This window comes from Polypterus senegalus, chromosome 1, assembly GCF_016835505.1.
Source record: "Polypterus senegalus isolate Bchr_013 chromosome 1, ASM1683550v1, whole genome shotgun sequence".
Taxonomy (NCBI): domain Eukaryota; kingdom Metazoa; phylum Chordata; class Cladistia; order Polypteriformes; family Polypteridae; genus Polypterus; species Polypterus senegalus.
Window position 1 is genome coordinate 77734060 of NC_053154.1, and position 24673 is coordinate 77758732.

The following is a 24673-nucleotide window of genomic DNA, read 5'->3' on the forward strand; positions in this document are numbered from 1 at the left end:
TCATTATGCAAAAAGGTCGTGGTGCTCAGCAGACATTTCTGACAGCAGCATGCGGAATAAGCGGTGTTGGAGGCTTGATGTGGAGCGAATAAAATTAATTATAGCCATAACGCTGTCCATTGTCGTTTTGAGCCCGCTTAGTTTTGCGCACAACACCGCCTGATGCACAATGCAGTGTAAGGAGATCAACTGAGGTGCAACAGCGGACCAACGTGCTGCCAAACCATTCACTTTCCCTGTCATGAACGGAGCCCCATCTGTCACAAGCATGCACACACGCTTCATATCCAGACCACTGTCTTAAAAAAAGGCGGAAATTTTCCCAAAGACTATATCGCCAGTTGTGTGTCCTTCTAACGGCAGTAGGCCGAGCAGCTCCTCTCGGAAGCATTTGCCATCAAAAAAACAGACATATATGCACAACTGAGCAGTATCAGTTCTGTCTGTGGACTCATCTACTGCTATAGACATAGTATCAGCTTTCATCAGGTCTCCTAACAGCGTTTCATACACATCTGCAGCAAGAATTTCAACCCTACGAATGTTTGAAGTATCTGACGGGGGCACGTTTTTTATAGCAGATACCACGCTCATTTTAATTTTATCGTCATTTATCACCTCATCCACGACAGCCAGCATACAGTCCTTCACGGTTTCAGAATCTGTGAATGGCCTTTTCTTTTTTGCCAGTATCCAGGAAACACGAAGGGATGCTGCAGCTCTCTCTTGGGCTGTGAATGACCGCACCATGGTAGTACTGCTCCGGTTGTAAGATGCAATCAAACTCTGCACTTTTGCAGTCCTCTCTTGAGATCCCTCTGGAAAATTGGTGCGAAAAGTGTGGTGTTTCTCAACATGAAGCCTCCACACATTGTAATCTTTAAATACTCCAACGCACTCATTACAAATTAAACACATCGGTTTGGCGTTTGGATGTGGCGGGAAAATAAACAAGTATTTGTCAGTCCAGGCAGGGTTAAACCTACGGTTTTCATTGGCAAATTTTACTTTCAGTGTTGAGAAAGACATATTGATAGTAATCTAAGTTACTATCGGTACGCTCTGCATTTGTTGCGTGTTGCAGGCTACGTAATTTACGTAGGAATGTGCGTTTTTGGCGGGACCATAGACATAATAAATACTTTATATTTATATTAATATACTATATATTTATATTAATATAATATATATTAAATTATATTAAATAACAATTTATGAATAATATATATTAATTTATTATCTATGGGCGGAACCACGGGCTGGGCCACTCGGAGGTTGATTCTGGGCCGCATTTGGCCTGCGGGCCGCCAATTGAATAGCCCTGCTTTAAAGCCTTACAATATGATACCCACTTCCGACATATTACCTATGTCCATATGTTTGATCTCTTTTTGCTGTTCCGTTTTTTTACCTAGTAATACTTTCCGTTTGCTTGCAAGAATGTGATCTGTCTTGTTGTTAACACTTTCGAATTTTAGTACTGTCATATTTCATAAGTGTGTATCAGGCGAAGTTTTTTTGTGAGCCTTTCGAATTCCACTGCTGTCATAATCTGTAACCTGCTCTGCATGTGTATGGCGCCATCATTTTTAAACGTCTTTATGAAGTTCTACTATGTCTTTTACTGTTTGTCTTTTACTCTTTGTCTTTTATTTCTCATCACGTTTGGACCTGCAAGGTTTTTAATTCCACTTGTTCCGGGCTGATTATTACTTTCCTTGCCTATGACGTGACTTGACCGTGTCGCGGGAAGTGAAAGTGTCTCTGCCTCTCTGAAGTGTCTCTCTGTCTCTCTTCAGAACATCACGTCTCGTTACAAGATTTTTTTTTATATAATTGAGAGATAACTTTATAATACAACCCACTGTACAGTATCCATCATAACAATCATTCCATTTTGTTGTACAATTATCCATTTCAGGATTGAAGGGTTTGGAGCATAACCAGGCTTCACTGGCTACAAAGCAGGACCATTTTTCTCATAATATATCCTGCTATTTAGTTATCTGGGTTATACAGTAGATGCTTTAGATGTTTTGTTAACAAATCTTTCCTTCATCTTGTGACAGCCTTCGCGCCGATCCCATTTGGAGGAATTTATCTGCCACTGGAGGTTCCAGCCAGCAAATGTCATCGGTCACCTCTTGTCTTGGCATATGATCAAGCCCACTTCTCAGCACTTGTGTCTATGGAGCAGAATGAAAACTGTAAAGAGCAAGGTAGAATGACCAGACACCTTTTTTTTTTTTAGTTCAAGGGTTAAATACATTATTCAGGGAAAGCACTAGATGGCAGTACAGTAGTACAAATAATAAGCAGAGGTTGTTGAAGATTTAGTTCCTGAGAACGTTGAAGCTTCTGTATCTGAAAGTCTCTCAGTATGATATTGCAAGTTTACACAAATGTCAGGCACTTTTTTATGGAATGTATTGTGAATTTTATTAGAATGAATGAACAGGTGTTTTTTTTCTTACCCAGAAGAGACCATTAATATGTTTAGTTATGACAGTTAATTTCCATTATGTTCAAAATGTTTCAGAGAAATGTTCATTTTTTTTTTCTTTTTCATTTCTCATTCAGCGGTGATCCCCCTAACAGATTCTGAGCACAAATTACTTCCTGTGCATTTTGCTGTAGACCCGGGCAGGGACTGGGAATGGGGCAAAGATGATTGCAACACCTCTCGTTTAGCCAGGTATTGGTTTCATGTTCCTTGTAATTACTGAATATGCAAAACCTTGTCATATTACTTAAACATTTATTATTTGTTCCTGGAAAGTTTACAATTTATATTTATCCATGATTTCATGCTTCCTTTCATTTTATCATTGCATGATATGTACAGTTTAGTAAGATTGTGTAACATAATATAGCAGTTATATTGAGTTATAATACATAGTGTTATTTAATCAACATTTTTAAAAGAAAGCCAGGTAGTCAGATAATGGAAATGAGGGACAATCTATGAACTAGAAAGTTAAACAGACAAAATATTGTCTGTCTGTTCTTTGCTTATTGCTACCTTGACCTTTGTAAATAATCTACTCTTTTACTTTCTTTGCTTCTAGTGTACAACTGTCATTGGAGGCTAAATTGAGCTTGTTGCACAGCTATATGACTGTGATGTTTTTGCCTTTGCCGTGTGAAGCTCAGGTAAAATGTACACTTTTTTATTTTAAATAATCCACCTTAATAAAAGCACAAGTGTCTGTTGCTGTGTCTCTGCTATCCATCAAGTAGTGCATCGCTAACACTGGCATTGTTTTATGAATCCTGTACCAAATAGTACATAACAGAGACTCAGCAATCTGACTTTTACACTGCACTGCAAATGTTAAAACGGAGGTTTATGTTGATTACTTACAGTAAATTTCAACCCATCTTAGACAAGTAGCACAGCTAGTTTTGCTACATAGAATGATAGATGTTTTTAGTTGATCAATAAGTAAAATATTGAAAACAGTACAAGTTTTCTCAATGAACAAGTCATGTTTATTAAGATAATCATTTGCTTGGAAAACAGATTTTGAAGTTTTGAAATAGATCTCAGTTTCATATTAGTACAGTGATGAGAGCTTTGTATACAAGTAATAATGTTCATGGAATGATGTAATGCAAAGAACCAGTAAATTACTATTTCAGTTTAGACTGGATACTCTTTAAAGCATTTCATTAGTCATAACTACTCTATTGATCAAGCGTTGGTGCTTCACATCTGTGGACTGCTGTGAGTGAATGTGTCCAGAGTTAATTACTTCCCTACCCTTGACAGACAGAATGTACTATTCAGAGTAGAATAGCTAATTTTCAGAAACTTTGGGATCATGTTGGTTAGAGTTGGCATTGGCTGACATCTGTAGGTAGTGTTGCCAGTACTTTCTGGGTTCCAAGGTAAAGGTAAATGGGGATGTAGCTCTATAATAAGAAGGTGTTCCTAATAAAGTGCCCAATCAAAATTTATTACATATATTAATTGCACTTTCTTTCTGTAACTATATTTCCATAAATAGGCTCATTGTTTACACCCACTTAATTTAATATCACACAAGCAGAACTTGCAATGTCAGCACTGGACATGCTGACAAGCATCAATCCATGTTTGCTTATTCCAGCCCAGCTAATGTACCTTATGTGTCTTTGAGAATGAATACAAGTACCTGGAGGTTGTTGGTGCTAGCGCCACATTGATTTTGAGCAGTCCAAGCTTCAGTCCAAGTCTGCAGAAGCTGTTGGGGAGCAGCCCTAATCACCATGCCACTCCTCAGCTGTATGCTGTGTTTGTTGTTGTGAAATGTCATATACGTCACCACTCATAATGTAAGTGAAATGTAGTCTGTTCAGTACTGATGAATGACATGTTTGTCTTCTAGTTTTGGCTCTGTTATTAATCATTGTTCTTTTGAATTTGACAGCAAGCACCATTGGCACAGCCAGAATCCCCAACAGCTTCTGCAGGAGATGAAAATCGAACACCCCCAGATTCAGGAGAATCTGACAAAGAGTCAGTTTGCAGCAGCACGAATGGCAGTGGAGGAGGAGGACTAGGTGGAGGAGGTGGTGGTGCAGATGGTGGAGGAAGCAAAACAGGAGGCTTCTCATCTGGAGCAAGCAGTTCCAGCAGTAATAGCAGTTCAGGAAGTAAAGAAGGAAAGGAAGGAAAAAAGAAAGACAAAGACAAGAAGAGAGCAGACTCTGTAGCTAATAAATTGGGTAGCTTTGGAAAGAGCTTGGGCAGCAAACTGAAAAAAAATATGGGAGGTCTGATGACAAGCAAGAGCAGTGGGAACAGCGTTAGCAAACAGGGGGGTGAAACAGTAGAGAAGAAGAAGAAAGGATCTCTTAAAAGCAGAAAAGGTAGTAAAGAAGGCTCTCCATCTGCACAACCTGGAGGAAATATTGAAACTGGTGTTGGACTGGATAAAGGTGCTCCCAATGGGCCAGCCTTTGACAACCAAACAGACCTGTATAAGTACAGCAATGATGTTAAACTAAGTCTGAGCATATTGAGGGCAGCCATGCAAGGAGAGCGCAAGTTCATCTTTGCCAGTTTACTAACAACCAGTAATCGACAGCCCTTCCAAGAAGAGATGATTCAAAGATATTTAGCAGATGCTGAGGATCGTTTCCGAGTAGAACAAGAGCAAAAGAAAGAAGCTGAAAAGAAAGGGCTACTTATGACTTCCCATGAGTCTATTGGAAGGAAAGGGTCAGAGATACAAGAGGGAACCTTTCGTTATTTTGATCCTAAATGTGATATTGATGGCTCATCCCCTTCTCACCTTTCAGCAACTCCGGCAGGATCGTACTTTAACCATACTTTGAAGCCATCTTCCTTTCCTTCTTCTAATTACTCTGGAGTTTTAACTATCCCCAGGCCAACAGTAATTAGCCAGACTAACAGTGGGAACCAAGCCTCTCAGCATCTACCACCGCCAAGTTATAATGAAACACGTCGCCAGGTTGCAGGTGGATCCTCCTACAACAGCCTGCCTTCATATGCCACCCTCCCTAGGCCATGTACACTTTCACATATGCAGTATCACCCACCTGTGGGCAGTCCTGTGAGACTGAACCAGTTCTCATCTTTGGAGCGCAATGAAGACCCCCCAGAGTGCCAACAGCAAGAGGAGAGAGTCTTAGGGGGTGAGTCAAGTTACAGTAATGGCTATCGAGACACTAGGGTGGCTGGTGGCCCTTCTTTGGACAGAGGTGTAAATACTGGAAGGCATTTCTATGGTGCTGTGAGTGGTGCGCAGCAGAAATGCAAAGTTCTCACCTGTCACTATTATGGGCACCCAGAGACAAGCAACTTTTGTTCATATTGTTTCAAAGAGGAGATGAAACGCAGGGAGAAGGATTCCCTTATTCACCGATTCTGAACATAGTATACTGTATTTCTGTTTCTCCTCAAAAAGCCTACTGTATGGGGTGGGATTGTTTCAATGCGTGTTAACATTTAAAACCTTAAAACACATCCCTGCACCATTCCACTCTCCTGCTTAGTAAAGGTCAGCTTTAAAAGTGAAGGGGAATCTGGAAATCGCAGACTGGAATGAGAGGTGTGGCCATTTTGCATCCTTGAGTGCAGCACAGCCCAAGGCACAAAGGAGCAGAAGCCTTGGTGGTAATCAAAGCACTACAATGTAGTAGGCATGACGATGGGCTTAACCTTTTACCACACAATTATTTTATTGTACATGGATTTTTTTTTCTGTTTTTGTCTTTTTTGTTTTTTTTTTTTTTGTTTTGTTTTTTTATGTAAAATTGATTTGTTTTTGCACAGAATTGTGGTCTTTGTTACTAGCAGGTTTGTCCTCAGTCCCATCTCCAAAGTGATTTGAATGCAGCATTGGCTGGTTTTCAGTTTTTAACTTTCTACTTATTCTACATTTGCCAATTAGGTCAACTTTTACAATCCTAGCAGAACCTGAACTTGCCCACCTTTTGAACAGATTGTCTGCATTATATTCCTTATATGCAAAAGCGAATGTATAAAGCTTCCCTTTTAATGGCAACAGTTTTTAAATCAGTTTTTAAGCTGTCTCTGTTTTTTTTAAATTTATGTTAATGGGTTTGCCCGCTTTCTTTGTTTTTACACCATATTAACATTTCAAAATTTTTAAAACAGTTTGGCTAAAATATTTATATTTGATGAAAATATATTATACTTGAACAGCCTGAAGAATGGGATAGGTTGTTCCTTTCTAGGTTGAAATGTCCTAAAAATGTGTATTTATATACGAATTAGAAGATACAGGCAATAAAAAAATTGCAGATGCAAATATGTGTAATTTCCTCACCAGCAGAGGCATCTGTAATTCTCGTTATAAATATTTTGGTATCCCAGGGTTTAGGATTTCTGTCTTCTTAAAGAAAGAGTGCACGGTTTTATGTCACCAAAATAGGTTTTCACCAAAGACAATGAAGTTTCTTCACGCCCCATACTGATTTTATTACATATTACTTTACAATACACTAATCATTAGAGCAAATCGAGTATGTATTTTTAAGTAGTTTGTGTGTGGTTTTTTTTTTTTGTTTTGTTTTTTTAACTCCAGTTACTAAAATGTTGTATCAATGCTGGAAGTAATTTCACTTCATAATACCAGGCTTCTTCCTTGACCATCTGTCCTGGAAGTGTAAGATTTGTGGGTAGACATGGCTTACACTGATGCAGAAGTTAACTTTTGCTTTATGGAGGCTGAATGGAGTTCTCTGCTATTTCAAGTTGGGAGCACATTTATTACACTGGGCCATCTCTTTGTGCGTTCTGTAATATCCTTAATATCCTTTAACAAAGGATCAAATGTAATTGACATGCAAGTTTATTTATCCACCATGTATTACAATATAGTTTGAATGCAAGTGGCTAAATGTCAAATAAAACGTTTATGTAGATATCACAAAATTATGATTTAGTAACAGACACATTTAGTTATAAAAAATAAAAGAAGAGCAGAGTGCTAGCTCTAATTGCCTAGAGCTATAGATATTATAGGAGCTCTTTCAGCTCTGGCACATTTGAAACTGCCTTACTGTTTTTGTTTTTTTCCTGCAAAAGAAGAATCAGAACATCACTGTGGCTTCATTCAGAGTCTAATTTGGATGTAAATGCAATATGAGGTTATCATTTCATAAGTGAAAGTTTCACCTGATTATTCAACTGATTATTTCTGGATAGTAGAATATTGCTAAATGCATCAAAAGTAATCATTGTCTCTTCATTCATTTAACATAAGGTATTCAAAGTAATATCTTTTATCTACTTAAACCAGGAGTTTCTAACTCCAAGAGTGTCAAACTCTCAAGGCCTACCATACTGAATCGGGCCCTTTGACCTTTTTAAGGCTCCGTCAATTTTAAAAACCTGGTACATTCAGTCTGCAAGGACTGTTAAATTTATAAAAAGTAAAAAAAAACAAACTTTAAATGTTCTTTTCTCACATAGATTGTTTTCCCATATAATTTACATTTACACTAGTGTTAAAATGTGACTCCTTGTGTATCTTGCAAAGCACAGCATATAACTGCTATTAAGTTGTAGTTGGAATGGAAAATGGCTGCTCATATTGACCTAAAACCATTAAGGGATCAGAAGTTGACATACCACACTGCCATAAAGAACTTTAGTGATTCAGTGTGATGCCAAAGTTGTGACAGTCTTGCGAAGAAGGTGGTAGGTAAACTTTACACATGGCACTACTGTGTTAATTTTTTAGCTGCAAAGGTGTCAGGACTGGCCGCGATTCCACACATAACCTGCTGCTGCCACTGCCCTATGCCATTCTTTTATCTTTTCCACTGATTGTTGTATGTGGATAAGTAACCATATTTGCATTTCTGCTTGTGTTAAAACACTTCCGTTTTTAAACCTCTTCAAATGTGGTCTTTGTGATCCATCACTATTGCATTTACATCCCTTTTTTTAATGTGTTCAAGCATTAATTGTGACACATGTTAATGCAGATATAAACCGATGTACTTTGCTTTAGTCTGCGTCTGGACTACCTCTCTTGACTTTATGCGCTGACATCTTTTTTTTTTTTCACTCAATACTGATTTTGGTCTCTTGGCCACTGTTAGCTTTCCTAACCAAGAAAAGAAAAATGTATAATGAAGGAAGACAGTTTTAAGGGGCATATGAGAAAGAATAGATGCTGGTGATTTGTTAAAAAAAAAAAAGTGGAGGTAGTTGTTTGTTTTCATATTACAACTTACATTGGGTGTTTGATTTATTTATTTTTGGCCTGCAATAAAATTGAGTTTGACACCCCTGTAGAAAATTTTACCAAAGGAAATACATTTCAATTAAGTAAATTTCCTTAAATCAAGCACTTGTTAATAGCATTTTATGCATTGGTTTTAATTGATCAATTTATTTATTTCCCCTTTGGGTATTTGTTTTTATGCATCATTTCATTTTACTGCCAATCGTAACAGAGGAGAAATGCAGTGTTAATTATTATGGTGCTCTGAATATGGAGTAACTTTGCCTTCTCTCTCTCTCTCTCTCTCTCTCTCTGTATAAAAACTTTCATCTTTGAGTCTGTACCTTACACTGGTTGTGGGAGAAGAAATGGCCCATATGTGTTTTGTTTTTCAAACTATATAATTTTGTTTATAATCAGCAAATGATTGTCATTTTTCAAGTAAATGAAGACATTGACACCACATTGCAATCAGACATGTATATAAGGCTTGTGTTTTTTTATTCAAGAGGAAAAATTACAAGTAAAAGTTTATCCAAAGTTTCCACCCTCTGCATTAGAGCACTTTACCCACTACACTTAACTGTGATGGATTTAGCATACCCATGACTAGTGTACATTTACACTGCCATTACGGAATGTGAAAAATCTATAAGAGGGCTAACTTGGGCTATTTTTCCCAGGGTACTTGGCCTTAGTATATACGTATTTTTAGCCATTCTGTTGTACAGTGCAAAATCTTCTTTATTTTAACCCCTCATGTTTTAATTGTTCACATCGCTAAAGCAAAGTGGGTGGGTAGGGGGTGGTGGGAATGGGGTGTGCCTTATTGCATATAAAGACACTCTTTCATTTACATATTTGTTTTTGGTCAGCTTGATTTGTGTTTTGTAGGTCTATGCAAACTTGATAACAAGCTTATTTTGTGTTATTCAATATTCAAACCTATTGTAGCTACATTAAGAAGATGACAGTGACAGGAAAACATGTTGTTTAAGAGCATCTCAGCTAATTTATATATTTGCTTTTGAATAGCCATCAGCATCTCATACACACTTGTAATATTTTTTGCATTTCACCTTGGAAAGCAATAGTGAAGACTTGGAGTGATCAGGTGCTGCTCTACATTTTACATAAGGGCTTAATAGAGAAGACATGACAGACGACCAGGCTTTAGGAACACTGTGCAGTCCAGAAAAAAGGGAAACAGTAGACATGGAATTGATCTTACCTGCAGCATAAAAACGTCAAAAGCTTTCTTTCTACTGCTGCTTTTCATGCACTGTACTGTACGTAAAGCCTGTGCCACAATCCATTTTACCTTGTCAGTTTATGAGCTGAAGGCTTGAGTGATCTGGACAGGTTATTGAAAGTATGCAGACATTTTTACATTATGAAAACATGACTACTTCACATTTCCTTCCTGTATTTAATGTTGCAGTTTCTCTGCATGTAGTCAGGTTTATATAGAATTATATTTTCATTGTAGTCATTTGTTGCATTATGAGTATACCTTTTAGGTATTCTCACATCCTATGCAGGGTTAGATGTATGCTGCATGACTTGCTTGTCCTTAGTAAATGGTCAACAGGGTATTTTATCTCCGCTTATGATTTGGAGAGTGACAGGTAGGAATGTAGTCAATGTCTCTTAAGAAGTTTAGTGTTACTAATGAGAATCCAATTTCTGAAATCTGACAGGCAATAAACTGAAATAGTTAATGGACAGAACTCATTTTGTAGTGCTGGGAAGGTTGTTTTCAATAGCAAATCTCAAAGATGGCTACACACATGAAAATGAATGATGTTACTTTACCATCCAATGCTAATTATTTGGTTATCAATTACTGTTCTTTCTAGAATTGCACTGTTTATCCTGCTGTGCAATAATTTAGGAAATACACTGTTACAGAAGGCAATATGTTGAATAAAAGTGGAGTTTTAGGAATCCAAACTTGAGCGATTGTCTGTTGTTCTAAAACTGTGACCGAATGGCCAGTTGAAGTAGTTTAAGTCCAAGCAAAAAGGTGATGGTTAGGATAGTCTTTTGGAAAAGAACTGAGCCAATGTCTCGTTTACCTAGCATCTAAGCAGACTTGATATAAATTAAATATACCAGGAAACTGGTGGTTTTTATTTGTATTGGATACATTTTTGTAAGAAACAGAAAATATTAGTAAGTAAATTATCTTAACCTCACAGCTCTTATACCACATATTGTTCCATCTAGAGAGTTAGGTCAAACAAGATTTAAAAAAAAAAACAAAAAAACTTGATGTTACAAATATTTGAAGGTGATTGATCTGCTCCCAGTTAATAATTCCAAGATATTTTAAGTACTTCAGGATATCAGTTTACATTAATTTATCTGAATAAGTTATAGATAGATGATGCTTTATGTATCCTCAAGGAAAAGGTAAAAATTTTCAGGTTCAATAAAACCCCCAAAAACAAACAGAGGAACTTCTGGCTTGGATAATATAGAGTGGCTGTTGTCAATAACATCATTGTAGATGCTCAGATCGTACCATAGGTTTATATTCAATAAACATTTGAGTAGAGCAGTCGCAGCTTGTAGTGTCCATGTTTTGAACATACTGAAAGACATTTGACATCACCAGCATTCAGGGTGATTCATCATTAAGATACGGTAAAAGAGTTCTTGGCCAGGATGGTGTAACTTAATATATGCATATTATTTTAAATCAGTTAATTACTTAATGCACAAGACTGTCATTTTACAGCGTAGCTAAATAGATGGAAAAATGAGTGCCTATAATCATCTAAAATATAGGGGAAAAAACTTCAGCTTGTGTTGGAAGCATAATACAGCCAGATATGCAAACCACGCAATTAATCTAATTTTTAACTGAGGGAGCAATGAAAGACATGAGTTCCATATAACGCAAGTATGGCTAATGTGTTTATTATTCTTGATGTATAGTTAAAAAATTACCTTTACTTTTTAGAAAACCCAAGATCCTAAACCAGTAATGATTTTCTCATAAGGGACTAATTTTATTATTTCTGTTTCCTTCTTTTTTCTTTAACATCTTGCTATATTGTAGAACAGTTATTTAATTTTTTGGGTTAAATTAATTAAGTAAAAGTTGTATACAATGTATATGTGTATATTTATACTCTTAACACTGGGCATTTGCCACAGTATGTTGCTAAAGAGGAGGATGTCTATTTCAGTATTATATCCATGTTTTTTGCACAGTTGGATTCAGTTCTTTTAGTTTACTGCAGGAGTTAAGTACCTCGGGATATATTTAAAGTGTACATGAATGTAAAATGCAGCCTTCTAAAATTGTCTGATTAAATACATCAGCTTTCACATTTTTGAAAGTTGCACAAAAGTCGTACAGCACACGTGTAATGTCAGACTGAAATGAAACTGCCCATAGGAATTTACTATATTTAACAAGTACCAAAAAATGAAAGATTTTATTAACAAAATTGTAAGAGGTCATTTAATGTACAAATAATAAAATCATTTTTAATTCTAAATATTTTTAATGTGGGAGATTTGGAATGTTGTACACTGTTTAATTATTCTGCTGGTTGAGTTTGATTGAGAATCTCAGTTCAAATAAGTGAGTTTTTTCCCAAGAATATTTACATCTATACTTAAATTCTTTATTTTTTTTACTCTGTTCAAATGTATATTTGTGTGCATGTATGCATTTGCTGAAAGAGATTATTGTGTTAATCTAAATTTTAAGCACTGGGTAATTTTTTTGTTAAAACGGAATTTTTGTTTTTTTTGTATTTAAGGACTTTTTACCCCTGACAACGTAAAAAGATTAAAAATCTTACTACTGGATGAATGTAATCAAGTTGATTACATTTATATAAAATATGTATGTTATGGATTCCAAAAGTAGATTGTAGAGTAATCTGGGATTATAATTTGGACAGTACATCTGAATCATTAATAAACTAATTTTTTTTTTTTTTTGTGCAATTTTGAATTTGAAATGTATAGAATATTCCAAATGTACGGAAGAATTTAAACATTATGATGTTATTTCAAGTATAAATTGTTTGTATGCCCTTACTACATAATTAGGCCTAGATTTTCATTCTCCAGAATATCTAATATGCTAATGCTGAAATTTCTAGAACAGGCTATGTGGGTTTTCCTTTTGTGAATGTGTAGTACCAGAATACTCTGGATTAAGCAATGAGGACTGCACAGTCGATTTCTGAAAGGTAATTTTCTTGTGACAAAATGCTTTCATGGTTACAGTTCTGGTGTAGTTCAAACAAGTGAAGATATTTACATTTTTCTGTTTTAATCAAAGATGATTTATCATTTCTTAAAAAGTTGTGTGTCTTATGAGCCAGCTGAGAGCGTAAGCATTAAAAAAATGAGTTCTTCACATCACTTTCATTCTTAATACATAATAAAATGTGGCTCAGTTTAGAATATGAGTCTTATAGGTTTCGAAAATAGGACGTGACACACATGTCTATGTCTTGCGTCCTGTTACTCACACACATGGGCCTTAACGTTACTTATGCAGCAGATGTCGTTCATTGTGTTTAACTGGCTGAGGAGCCAGGTGCTCTAGTCATGCTGCTTAAATTGACTAAAACGCAATAATGTGTTCAAATAATCAATACCCAAGCACCTTCTTCAATTTTGGATAGGTCACAGTATGCACCACTATACAGTGTGTAAAATTATTTTTGACTTGAAGTAATTGATATAGTTTTTAGAAAGTACTGCTTTCACTCATGTTGAATGGTAAAAAGAATAATTAATAATTTTGTGACTTCTCTGATTTTACAGACAGACAACACTGGTAAAAAGAGTAAAACATTTACTTATTCTTTATCTACATTCCGGATAAAATCCAAAAAATGTTGACTGGACCATCACTTGAATAAGTGGAAACCATTGTCTATTTGAACCAGTATGTGCAAAGTTTCTGTCTGAAGAGAATTAAATGAAAGTGCGTAGTCTAATATAATTTCTGGAGATATATATATTTTTAGCACCCTCATTAAAATTTCTGATTTTCAAAGATATATTATTTTGTATGTCCTGAATCCATTATTTTTAAATCAGTCAACCACATATTTCTATTTTCTTATTGATGTTTTTTTTTTAATAATCTCTTTCCATTGTGATTTTACAATTATATTGTAATAAATCCTCAACATTTTGGCCGCTCAAGAACTTTTATTATTTAAAAAAAGAAAAACATACACAACAAAAAAGGCTTGAGCACTTGTACATCTGAAAGTCTGTTTGAAGTTCTAACTAAAGTGAATAACTATTACAGCAATATTCATTCATGAACCTGAAAATGGACAGCTTTTTAGAATCCCTTTGCTCAGGAAGTCTGATATTTATTTAAAAAAAAAAAAAGAAATTGAATTTAATTTCCTACACAAAGGAGAATAATTTATAAACATCCACTAAAAATTCTTATTTGGAGGGTTGAGTTTTCTAAAAATTTGTGGTTATAGACGCAGGATACTCTTAACACGTGACAAATAAATTATGCAATTTTTTAATTTTTTTTTAAACAAAAAAAAATAAAGTCTGGTCTATTTCATTAATGACTGTCACACTTGTGAAAATATGCCCTTTTTTGTGATTGGTGTGTATGTTTTTTTTTTTTTTTAAGTAAAAGTTGTGTAACTCTTCTGTCTGTAAGGCAAATGTTTAATTCGAGCTGTCAGTATTAGGAATCTCAAGCCTTGTCTGTTTGGCATCAAGCGCCTTGATGAAAACGTTAACCCACTGAATCCCTGAAGCGGCACAGAGACTAGTGAGAGTGTTTTGAGTGTGTGATGAACAAAATGGATGTGTGACGACTGCATTGCTTGAAAACCTCATATCGTCCAATCATTATGATCACCCTGTCTTAAGTATGGTCAATCAAAGAAGTAAGTTGTAGCACAATGTAGAAAAATGGTCAAAGAAAATGTTACCTAATTGATATTAAAGGTTTTCTCCCCTTTAAAAAAAATGCATGTAATATGAGGTGTCATGTTTTGTATGTGAAAAGGAAAGAAACTGACTTCTGCACAATGTTTAAAGAAAACTTTGTCTACAGACTTACTGTATACTATTTTGTTTTCAGCACTTTTATAATTAACATTTGTATAATATCTTTTTTCCTGAGCAATGTATCTTTGTATATACAGTTTGAAGTATTACCTATGCAGGCTCTTTTGTCATGCAGTTTTTAGAGCTCCCATCTTGCTGCTATGGGGGGGGGAGTGTGATTGGAAACAAAATAAAGACTGCTGAATCAAACCAGTTGTTTGACTTCTCATTGGAAGGAATAAGACCACCTGCATCTGGCTGCATTTTAAAGAAGAAGAGTGCTGCCACGGTACAGTGCCTTACCTTGTGAACCAACTACACGTCTTCCTGTAACGGTGTTGCATGTGGTGGTGATATTCAAACTCTGACTTCATTGCTTGTTATTTTTGTCTCTTAGATAAGAACTGCATGGAAAAAGGAAGCTAACAATTATGATGGCAGAGTGAAGTAAGCCTGTCCAGATTACAGAATCCTATTAAGTACACCAATTTTCAGAATCTGAAAAAGAAACATTCTCTTGTTATTCCTCCTGGTAAGGTTTTCCCACAGTAGTTGCTAACTTTAAATAGATATTTGTATATGCTTATAAACCTGCTGTACTGTACATATTTTAACAATTCGAATTCCACAATATGCAAAACACACAGTGCAGAACTTAAAAAAACAAATAGTCATTAGTTGTACACAGAAATATATGTATGTCTGTAGATTTATCGTGCAGCTTCTAAATATTAAAAAACCTTTTATGCACTAAGAGGTTTTTGGCAGCATTGCTCCTAAATTACATACCCAAAATAAATTGCTATTGCTGTACTTAAGCAATAAATGAGCTGCAAATCAATCAATCAACATTTATTTGTATAGCACATTTTCATACAAAAAAATGTAGCTCAAAGTGCTTTACAAAATGAATAGAAAAATAGAAGACACAATAAAAAATAAACATAAGTCAACATTAATTAACATAGAATAAGATTTATGTCTTTTTTGGGTCGTCCTGAGTCAGTAATCTAGTCTACTGAAAACAAAAGTGTGAATTAATTTCTCAGCATCTTTCAATGATATAAGAGGTCTAACTTTTGCTATGTTTCTTAAGTGAAAAAATGCTGTCCTAATGGTCTGATGAATATGCGATTTAAAATTCAGATTACAGTCAACAGTAACCCCTAAGTTTTTTACTTCCGTCTTAACATTTAATCCTAATGCATCAAGTTTATTCCTGATAACCTCATTGAATCCATTATTGCCAATTACTAAAATTTCTGTTTTCTCTTTATTTAGTTTGAGAAAGTTACTGTTCATCCATTCAGAAATACCAGTAAGACATTGTGTTAGTGAATCGAAAGAGTCGGAGTCATCAGGTGCTATAGATAAGTACTGCTGTGTGTCATCAGCATAGCTGTGGTAACTCACGTTGTAACCTGAGATAATCTGACCTGGCAGAAGAGTAGTGAGTACAAATCTTCAGATTTTTAAATAAAGTATTTACTTCATTAAAACCTTTGTTTTGACCAATATCAACTAAATAAAACACAAAAAATAGTGCTTTAGGGGTTTCTGTCTAAACAAAAAAAACAAAACTGGATTTTACGGTACATAACCCTGCACAACCCTGGAATCAGTTTTACACCCCAGTCTGTCAGCTGTCATGGTGCCAGGTTTAAATGTCATATCCCACAGCATTGCAAAGTTATACTGTTTGGCACAAGATGTTCCCCTTTTTGGAAACATTGTTTAGGTGCAAGAGACTAAAATCTCTCTGAATTATTTTAGCATTTGCAGTTATATTTTTTTAAACAAAAAATATACATATGCACACAAATGCACGCACACGCACTATGTATCACTCTAAAGCAACAAGCAAAAAAAAATGTGTAACTGTACGTATAATTACATACTCATCCAAACCTGCCAGTCCTTGGAATAATTTTGTTTAAGACTAGACATGGAGAATGCTTACATTTTCTACACAAAATTGGAGTTCTTTGTGCAGCAGTTCACATATCACCTCCTGTTGCAGTTGTCTCACAGAAGTTCAGTGAGTTTTTATTTTTTCCTTTTTTTTGTTACAGATAAAATAGATCAGGAGCAAACGTTAAGGGGTGTCACTACTTGAACCATTGAGAATGTTAGCCGTTGTACAGCAGTGACGTTTTTTACTTAATGGATAAGCAGGCACGTTGATTAAGGGTGGGTCATTTGGGCCTCTTGTACTTTTAGCTATTGATCTGTTAACTTCTGGGACAAAAAGCACAAAGTATGGGCATCTGTAACTTGGGAAGAAGCACAAAGGAAGCCTTCTTGGGTCTTCTGAACTCTCAACTAAAAGAACAATTCAGTTTTCTAACTTGTTCTTTTGTGGATTAAAGTGGTTAAAAAAAAGAAAGGATGAACTTTTGAATTTTGGATGATACATAAGTAAATGACAATTTGGGCAGTAGCGCACAGATATAAGCGATCGTCCTAAAGTCAACAAGATCAAACCCATTTGGAGCCTGCACTAAGTAAACTGACTTGCTTTAGTAAGCGGCAGCCTCAGCTTGTAATTAGGAGTTAAGTTGTTGTTGTAGGTCTTTAAATTGAGCTTATTGACTTGCTTCATTATTAGTTGGCTCTTCTGCATTGTTTCACTATGAATGAGCGTGTCTAGTGATGGACTGGCGCCATATGCAGGGTGGTTTTCTGGTCTGTGCCCATTGCCACCCCATAAACGTGTATCAAATAGTTCTCAAAATGGTGTAATGGACAAATGATAAATTGCCAGAACTCACGGTTAATCACATTTGCATGCTGTAGAATGATTGCTTCAGATGATGAAGAAAGCCCACACGTGAAATTTCTTTAGCATGGTAAACACTTAAAATGGCAAAAATAGATACACTGAGATCCTGTGTGAAGTATCATGGGAGGTCTAGGGGGGTTTATGCAGTGTTTTATGGCGTGGCATATGGAAGTGTGTATCTTGGACATTCCCAACTCCCTTTCCTGATGTAGAACACTCCATTCAGCTCACGTTGCTGAAGATTGTAGCCAGTGCCATGATTCTGAACACTGGATTTTTGTAGGTTTCTATGTTATTGCTTGTGCTAGTTAAGAGATTTTGGAATTTGTGGACTTTTGTTGTTTACTTAGTTTGTGAATTCAGGTATGATTTAGGGTCATTATTATTTGTTGATATCTTAGCTTGTAACCATTTTTTCTTTTTTTAAACCATTGCAAGCAGTGACAACTGGAAGTGGCCACCTGTGACTTCATTAGGTCAACAGTGTAAAGATCTGCATTTTGCCCTTCCTGGTTTTCCAAGATTGTTGGCAAAAACAGGATAATAGCAGTGCCTGTGAAAGCCCATTTGGTGTCCTCGGCCTGTCATCCCTTGTTGGCCTTAGCAGGCAGTCTTTATTATTAGACTTCGACAGCCTGAACAGTTCCCCCTCTGTGTCTTGAGGGTGCGCATCTATGTGTGCATATCATGGATTTTAACTTTCATTAATGGAGCCCCTCAGTTAATGACGACCTAGGCAGTCGCTTATGTCCCCTATTGGAATGACAGGCTCTTCTTATCAGTATCTAAATAATGTTTTCAAGGCTTAGACTTTTGCATATTTTATTTTTACTTCTGTGTTGGACTTTGGTAACCGATATGTTCTGTCTCCCAGTGCCAACCCTAGCCCATCTCGTGGTTCTTTTTCTTTGATTGATTCAAACCTAACTCCACTGTTGGCAGAACACCCAACTTTGCATGTGTTCCTCAGTATAGTACTTTTGGTGAACATTTACAGATTGATGAGGATTATTTTTGTGGACTATAACCTGTTTCGAAACATCTACTGGTTAGTTTTGGATTTAGTCGCATTGTTCTTTATAGAAATGTTGTAATGTGCACTATCAGGGCAAGGGAGGGAATGCCCTAACTTCTTAGTGCCAGTATGTAGATTTAATGATCTTAAATGTGTCAGTGTGTTTCTTCATTTTCATTGGTTTTCATTCCCATACACCAAAGTTGATTGGTAACTCTACTCTGACCTTTTGTGAATGTGTCCTATGATGCACTGGCACCCCATGCCCGTGTCTGTCCTTGGTCTGATGTTTTTGAGCCCCCCCGTGACCCTGAACTGCTTTAAGTTAAACTGACAATGAGTGGCAGGATAGCTCAATGCTAAAAGTTGAATTGGAAAGGCAGTCTTTTCTTCTGAATCTTCAGCATTTCAATTCATACCTTACAGTTTTGTGGTTATTTCAGGAAATTCCTGTTGGCAGTTAGATAGCATTTGCATGTCCTTAGCTGAAGGAGAACGAGACAACCTCCTATCTGATTTCATAAATCCTGCAAATTAAGACAGGAAAAAAATCTCCATAGAAAATCTTTAAGCACAGCTGGATTAACAGTGAGCTTTTCACCCTAACATAGTTAATATCAGCAAATTTTGATGTAATTAATACATTTAGCATAAGACTTAAGTTTTGAAAAAAATGTTATATTGTGGGGCACCTCAGTGTGCAATCCACAGCCTGAACTGATAGTTGAATAATTGCTAATATTTGTTCTTATTAAAAAAAAAAACAAAAGAAGTAAGCTGGACGTAAAGCAACTACAGCAAAATGAACAAACCTCATTTAGTTCACTAAGCCCACTGCAGACAGCCTGACCCCACTAGCTTGCCGAACGGCTCTCCATGGCCCAGGATACTCGGCAAGTGGGCAAGAATGTCTCATCTTGATGGAGTCAATCTGGCAGTGTTCTCATCAGCCCCCCATTCTGTACGTAACCTCAGAGCCAGTGGTGAAGTTGTCACAACTAGCGATGAGCGAACGTCATGGAGTTCACGTTGCCATGAGTTCAGCAAAATCTTTGGGAACTTCGCCAAACACCATGAAACATTTTGAACTCAATGGGTAGGAAGACTCTGAATTTGTTTTGAGTGGATTATAATGATGCTGCGGTCTCTAAGTATCTCTGAGGGCTAAGGAAGGGTCTGCCAACTACGATTTGGAAACTGTGAAGGCGACAGAGAAATGCAAGCGATTCACCATAGTGTGGTGTGCGGCAGTGGCACACTGACGGGGCAGAAAAAACAACGCTACGTGTGAACGTTTAAACTTTACACTTGTGTCTCGGCGAATACTGACCATCTGGGGGAGTAAGGCTGAGACAGAAAAAAGGTGATGCGAGATGAGATGCTTGACGCTGACCAAAGTTCTCACCCAACGTAAAATAATTTACTGGTTATAAACTCAAACGCGGTCTTTAAACAAGTAGGTCGGTAAGTGAGGAGTGTCTGTATTAAAAGACTGTCAGTATCATTGACTCAACACCAGAAGCAGAATTGCAAATGAATACTCATATTCATCGTTTTCCAATTTGTGCGCGGAAGGAAAAGACCAACGATATTTAGATAAGTAATCCACATGATCCATAATAATGATAGTATGATGAGCAGGTTCAGGGATCTGTTAAATTGTGTCATAAAAAAAAAATCAACCAAAGGGGCGCCAGAAAGTGCTCTAGCATCATACCAAAGACATGGTGACTCCCTAACCAAGATGAGTGTGACTGGAAACTACAAGGGAGACATCATTGAAGCTGTTAATACTCAAACTATAGTTCTTCTTCCTCTTGATCTTTTCCCACTTCTATGTTGGGTCCATGTACTTGATCAACATTCTCTCCATACAGCTCGGTCCTGCACCTCTTCACAGGTCAGACCCTTTTCCTTCATCCATCCACCTCCACTTTGGCCTCCTTTGCTTTCTCTTCTCCTGTACTTCCATTCCCATCCCTCTTTTGACCACATATTCATGGTCTGTCATCAACACGTCCATACCACGTCAACCTACATTGCTGTTCTTTATAAGATATTGCTAAATAAATGTAAACCATTTCAGTATAGTGATGTACATATTTAATAATGTTTTCACTACAGACAAGGCACTATATACATACTATTCAGCTGCATTGTCCAGTTCAGGATTGTGGGTAGCTAATCCTTGGAGTCCATCCTTTCATCATCAGATGCCATGCAGGAATTAGCCGTGGACGGGGTGCCCATTCTTTACCGAATACTGATAGTCACCACCCTGCTTCACTCGCATGTCTTTAGGATTACCTCGAGAAAAATCAAATGAGACCATAACCCTCACTTGACGCAGGGCTTCAGGCGCTGTCTGAAAGCTTTGTAACATTATGTGACTTTTCTTTAGAACTGTTTTTTTACTTAAATAGCGCCACTGACAAACCTAAGAGTCACCTCAACCTTTCTTCCATGTTTGGTGGGCTGGGAAGATTGTGACATATCTAAAATATTAAAAATGTCTGTGCCATGTTGTCATGTAATGTCCACCACTCATGTGCTTCCAGTCAGTCTCTATCATTTTTCCACATAAGGTGTCCATAAAATAAAGTATAGAAATGGTAATAATCAATGCCACATGTCTAATGCATTTCTCCATAACCTAAGGATTTTCCATAAAGCGAGTGTTGCCTCATTTTTCCATTTACTGTATTTTAGGCTCATCTGCCTTACACCAATAGCAGTGCTGGGTCAGTAGGTGAGAAATGTCAGGTTTAGATTGACGTAACTTCTTCTGAAAGTCACTTAAGACCGAAGTTCTCCTTCATTTTCTGTCTCACTGCTTATTTCTCTCACATTAGACCCCGAACTCCGGCAGATTTCTTGCATCATCTACTTTTCCTTCACATCTGGTAGTGTGCAAATTCATTTGTGATTTTCTTTCTTTTTTTTTTGACAATATAGCAACTGAGGAAAGTCAGGATTTGAGCCATCAGTTTGACTTCACATTACAAGTACACATTACAGCCTGACTTGACCCAAAATGTAGCATGAAGTATCCAGTATAAAACGATACAGGAACCAGCAGGTAAGATGACTTACTCAGGCGTGAACATACAGGGCCACTCAGAGGGGGAGAAAGAGAGAATGAATAAGAAAGGAGCAGTAAAATCTGATCACGTCTGCAGCAAACTTATAAGGCCCCCTAGTCTGCAGTGTGACCTAAGAGCAGACCATACTGGGTGCTGAATGCTGTCAATGGCTTCTTCTTCTTCTTCCGTAGCTGTTCCCTTTCTGATATGGAGTCTCTGTTTTATTGACAGGACTTCTCCAATAGAGGTGTGCTTAAAATGTAATGCGAAATAATTATAGAGTTTTCTCAGTGGGCCACCATTAGAATGTCACTATCACTCTCAGCTAGTGCTGTCTTCATGCAGTGATCTCAACAAAGGCTGAACTAAGATTGTTTAAGGGGAGCCAGAAGCTACAGGACAGCTGTTTTAACAAAGACTTTAGGGAGAAGCGATATGTTTTAAAATTGGTCTGTACTTGTTAAATTCTGTATTCTAAGGGAGGGCTCATGGTGATCTTCTTCTGATCAAGCGCTCCATTGTAGATAAGGGATACTCTTATGATAAAGGTGTGTGAGGGTGTGAAATACAAAAAACGCAAAACAGTGCAAACATCGCTTCGGAATAGTTCAGGTATTACGTTGTGGTCACGTAGGCACAATACATAGAAAAAAAAAGGCAGTATGCTCCGTGGTTCCTCTCTCAGGTGGAGGTTGGCATATCATAATCTCTTGGACCAACAGCATGAGTTTTCCACATTCGACTTATACGACCGACATTATAAATTGCCAAAAATTATACGGTAAAATCAAGTCCCAACTTATCCACAGGAGAACTTATCCATGAGTATATATGGTAACACTTTTCTTACTACTCAAAGCACTTTATTTATAGTGAGTGGCGAGCCATTTCAATCAGCATCATTATGCAATATGTCCCCAGTACATAGCCACAGCAGTATAGCAAAGTAAACACAGTCCCTTCTCTTTGCTAGTCCTTCCACCTTCACTATTCTTCAGTGAGCTTCATGCACCTTCTCCCGACTCTGGCTTCTTGAATGAAATGAGGCAGCCCCTTTTATTCTATTCCTGGGAATGCTCCAGGTGGCTCCTCATGATTAGCTGGAATCACTCCCTAGTGTGGTGGAAATCGAGTATAGGACTCTGCAGCTCCCCCTGGTGTTCCCCATGGAATCCAACAGGGCTGCACCAAACACCAGCTCACAACATAGGGAATATGTGGTGCCACAGCCCCCCAGGAGGGCTGCCCCTTAGCATCCCAGGGGAGGTAGTGTCTCGCAGGTGCTCTCTCCCCCAGTCCTTCCATCCAGTTGGCATCCTGGCCAGGTAATGGCCGAGGCCGCCCGCCACACATACAAAAATCATATTGAATTAAGCTGAGGGCATCTAGACAAGTGTGGTATGCAGTGAAGGAAGGGTAAATTTGTTACTTTAATTTGAAGTTTACAGAGCTCAACACCACACAATATCACTGGCAAAGAGACCAAAACTAGAATACACACTAATCTCTGCATCATCAAATTCTGCATGTGAATAAAGAAGTTCCCAGTGTTACTTTATCCTTGAGCTTTCAAAGGAGTTACTGAACAGTCCAAACATGAATCTCTATTTTCTGGCATGTTTTCAAAATCAACGTTTGGTTATGATAAGAACTTGCACAAATTATGTCAGCGTTACAGGATAAGTTTGAGTCAGGTATTTCTTCCCAAACATACTAAACATGCATTTGCCCTGTGAAATTGCCTTCCTTCTATAATTAAAAAAAACTTGTTTCCCCCGCACTGGTGCTTTACAGTTAAGGGTAAGGGGCAATGGGGGGGGGAAGCTTAAACTTACCAAATGCATCCATTTTTCAAGCCAAGACAGTTTTCAAGTATTTTTTTGCACCTTCCGTGTTTCTGAGGCATGTCAGGATTTGGAAATACAGTACACACCTAAAATTCGCGAGGATTACGTTCCAGGTTCACCTGTGAATTGTGATAAAAAAAATGTCTTGTGTTAAAAAATGCCTATTTTTATAGTTTAAACCCAAAATACAGTATGCCCCTAAAACACTTTAATTTTGTTGCAAACTCATCTTAATACATTAGCTAAAAAATTACCTTAACACATTACCTTAAAACATAATGTAAAGGTAAACCCATATACTGTACTGCTATGTCTCCCTCGGTGCTAGAATGTAAAATACCAATGTTACTGCTACTGTAATTCATGCAAGCGTGTTTTCTTTGGTATGCGCTGTTGTTTTCTTTGTTATAAATAGAGTAAATACATAATAATTTTATTTAATTAAAATACAGTAAAATGTACGGGTACTCACCAATGATGAATGATATTGATGATGATGATGAAGTAGCTGTGCAGTACAATGCAGAGGATTTAAAACTCCTCAGGTGGCGCCTCTTCTTCAGGCGCGTCAGGAGGAGTTGTATCTTTGGACGGGTGGTCTTCTGGTGGAGTTTTGTGCTGGCTTTTCTTTATAGGTTTCAGGAACATTGTGATGGGAAGTTGCTACATTGTCTCCTGTAGCAAACTGCTGGTACAATTTACGTGCTTTCTCACAGATGATGTTACCGTCCAAGGGGATGTTCTTCTTCTGCAGTCGGTGACCCACAATGCCAAGGCAGATTCCATCCTGATGATATTTTTATTCCTTACAGTCGTTACTTTTTTTTGGCACTATCACAGAAACTTACAGGTACGGTACTCCAGATTGCTGCTTCATTCTTCTTTATGTAGTGTACGGTGCTTTCATTAATGCCATAGTGGCGTGCTACTGCAGTAGAACTTTTTAGTTCCCAGAGCAATTCAGTAGTTCAACCTTCTCCTGGAGTGTTTTAAACTTCTTCTGGCTCTGAGGCTCAGTGCCAGAAGCCTTAGAAGGTGCAGGGTGTTTTGGTGGCATCTTGTGCGTTTAAGAATAACAAAATGGAAAACACGATGACACTCCGCTGAAGACGTGTCACAGGGCAGCAGTCAATCAGCAGCAAGAAGAATTGAGTAACGCTCTTGGATTG

At 37.2% G+C, this 24673-nt stretch overlaps 1 protein-coding gene across 6 annotated transcripts in view; it reads left to right on the plus strand.

Annotated features, from left to right (window-relative positions):
* Positions 1–15291, plus strand: part of otud7b (OTU deubiquitinase 7B) — a 144831-nt gene extending 129540 nt beyond the window's left edge. For 5 of the 6 annotated variants that reach the window (XM_039751278.1, XM_039751252.1, XM_039751261.1 and 2 more), the window contains 4 exons: positions 2070–2219; positions 2581–2695; positions 3069–3153; positions 4413–14975. In XM_039751278.1, the coding sequence (XP_039607212.1) occupies positions 2070–2219; positions 2581–2695; positions 3069–3153; positions 4413–5879 (1817 nt within the window). In that variant the 3' untranslated portion in view covers positions 5880–14975. Of the gene's footprint in view, positions 1–2069; positions 2220–2580; positions 2696–3068; positions 3154–4412; positions 14976–15174 lie in introns of those variants that run through there. The other variant, XM_039751282.1, reaches the window with a different exon arrangement.
* The last annotated feature ends 9382 nt before the right edge of the window (positions 15292–24673 follow it).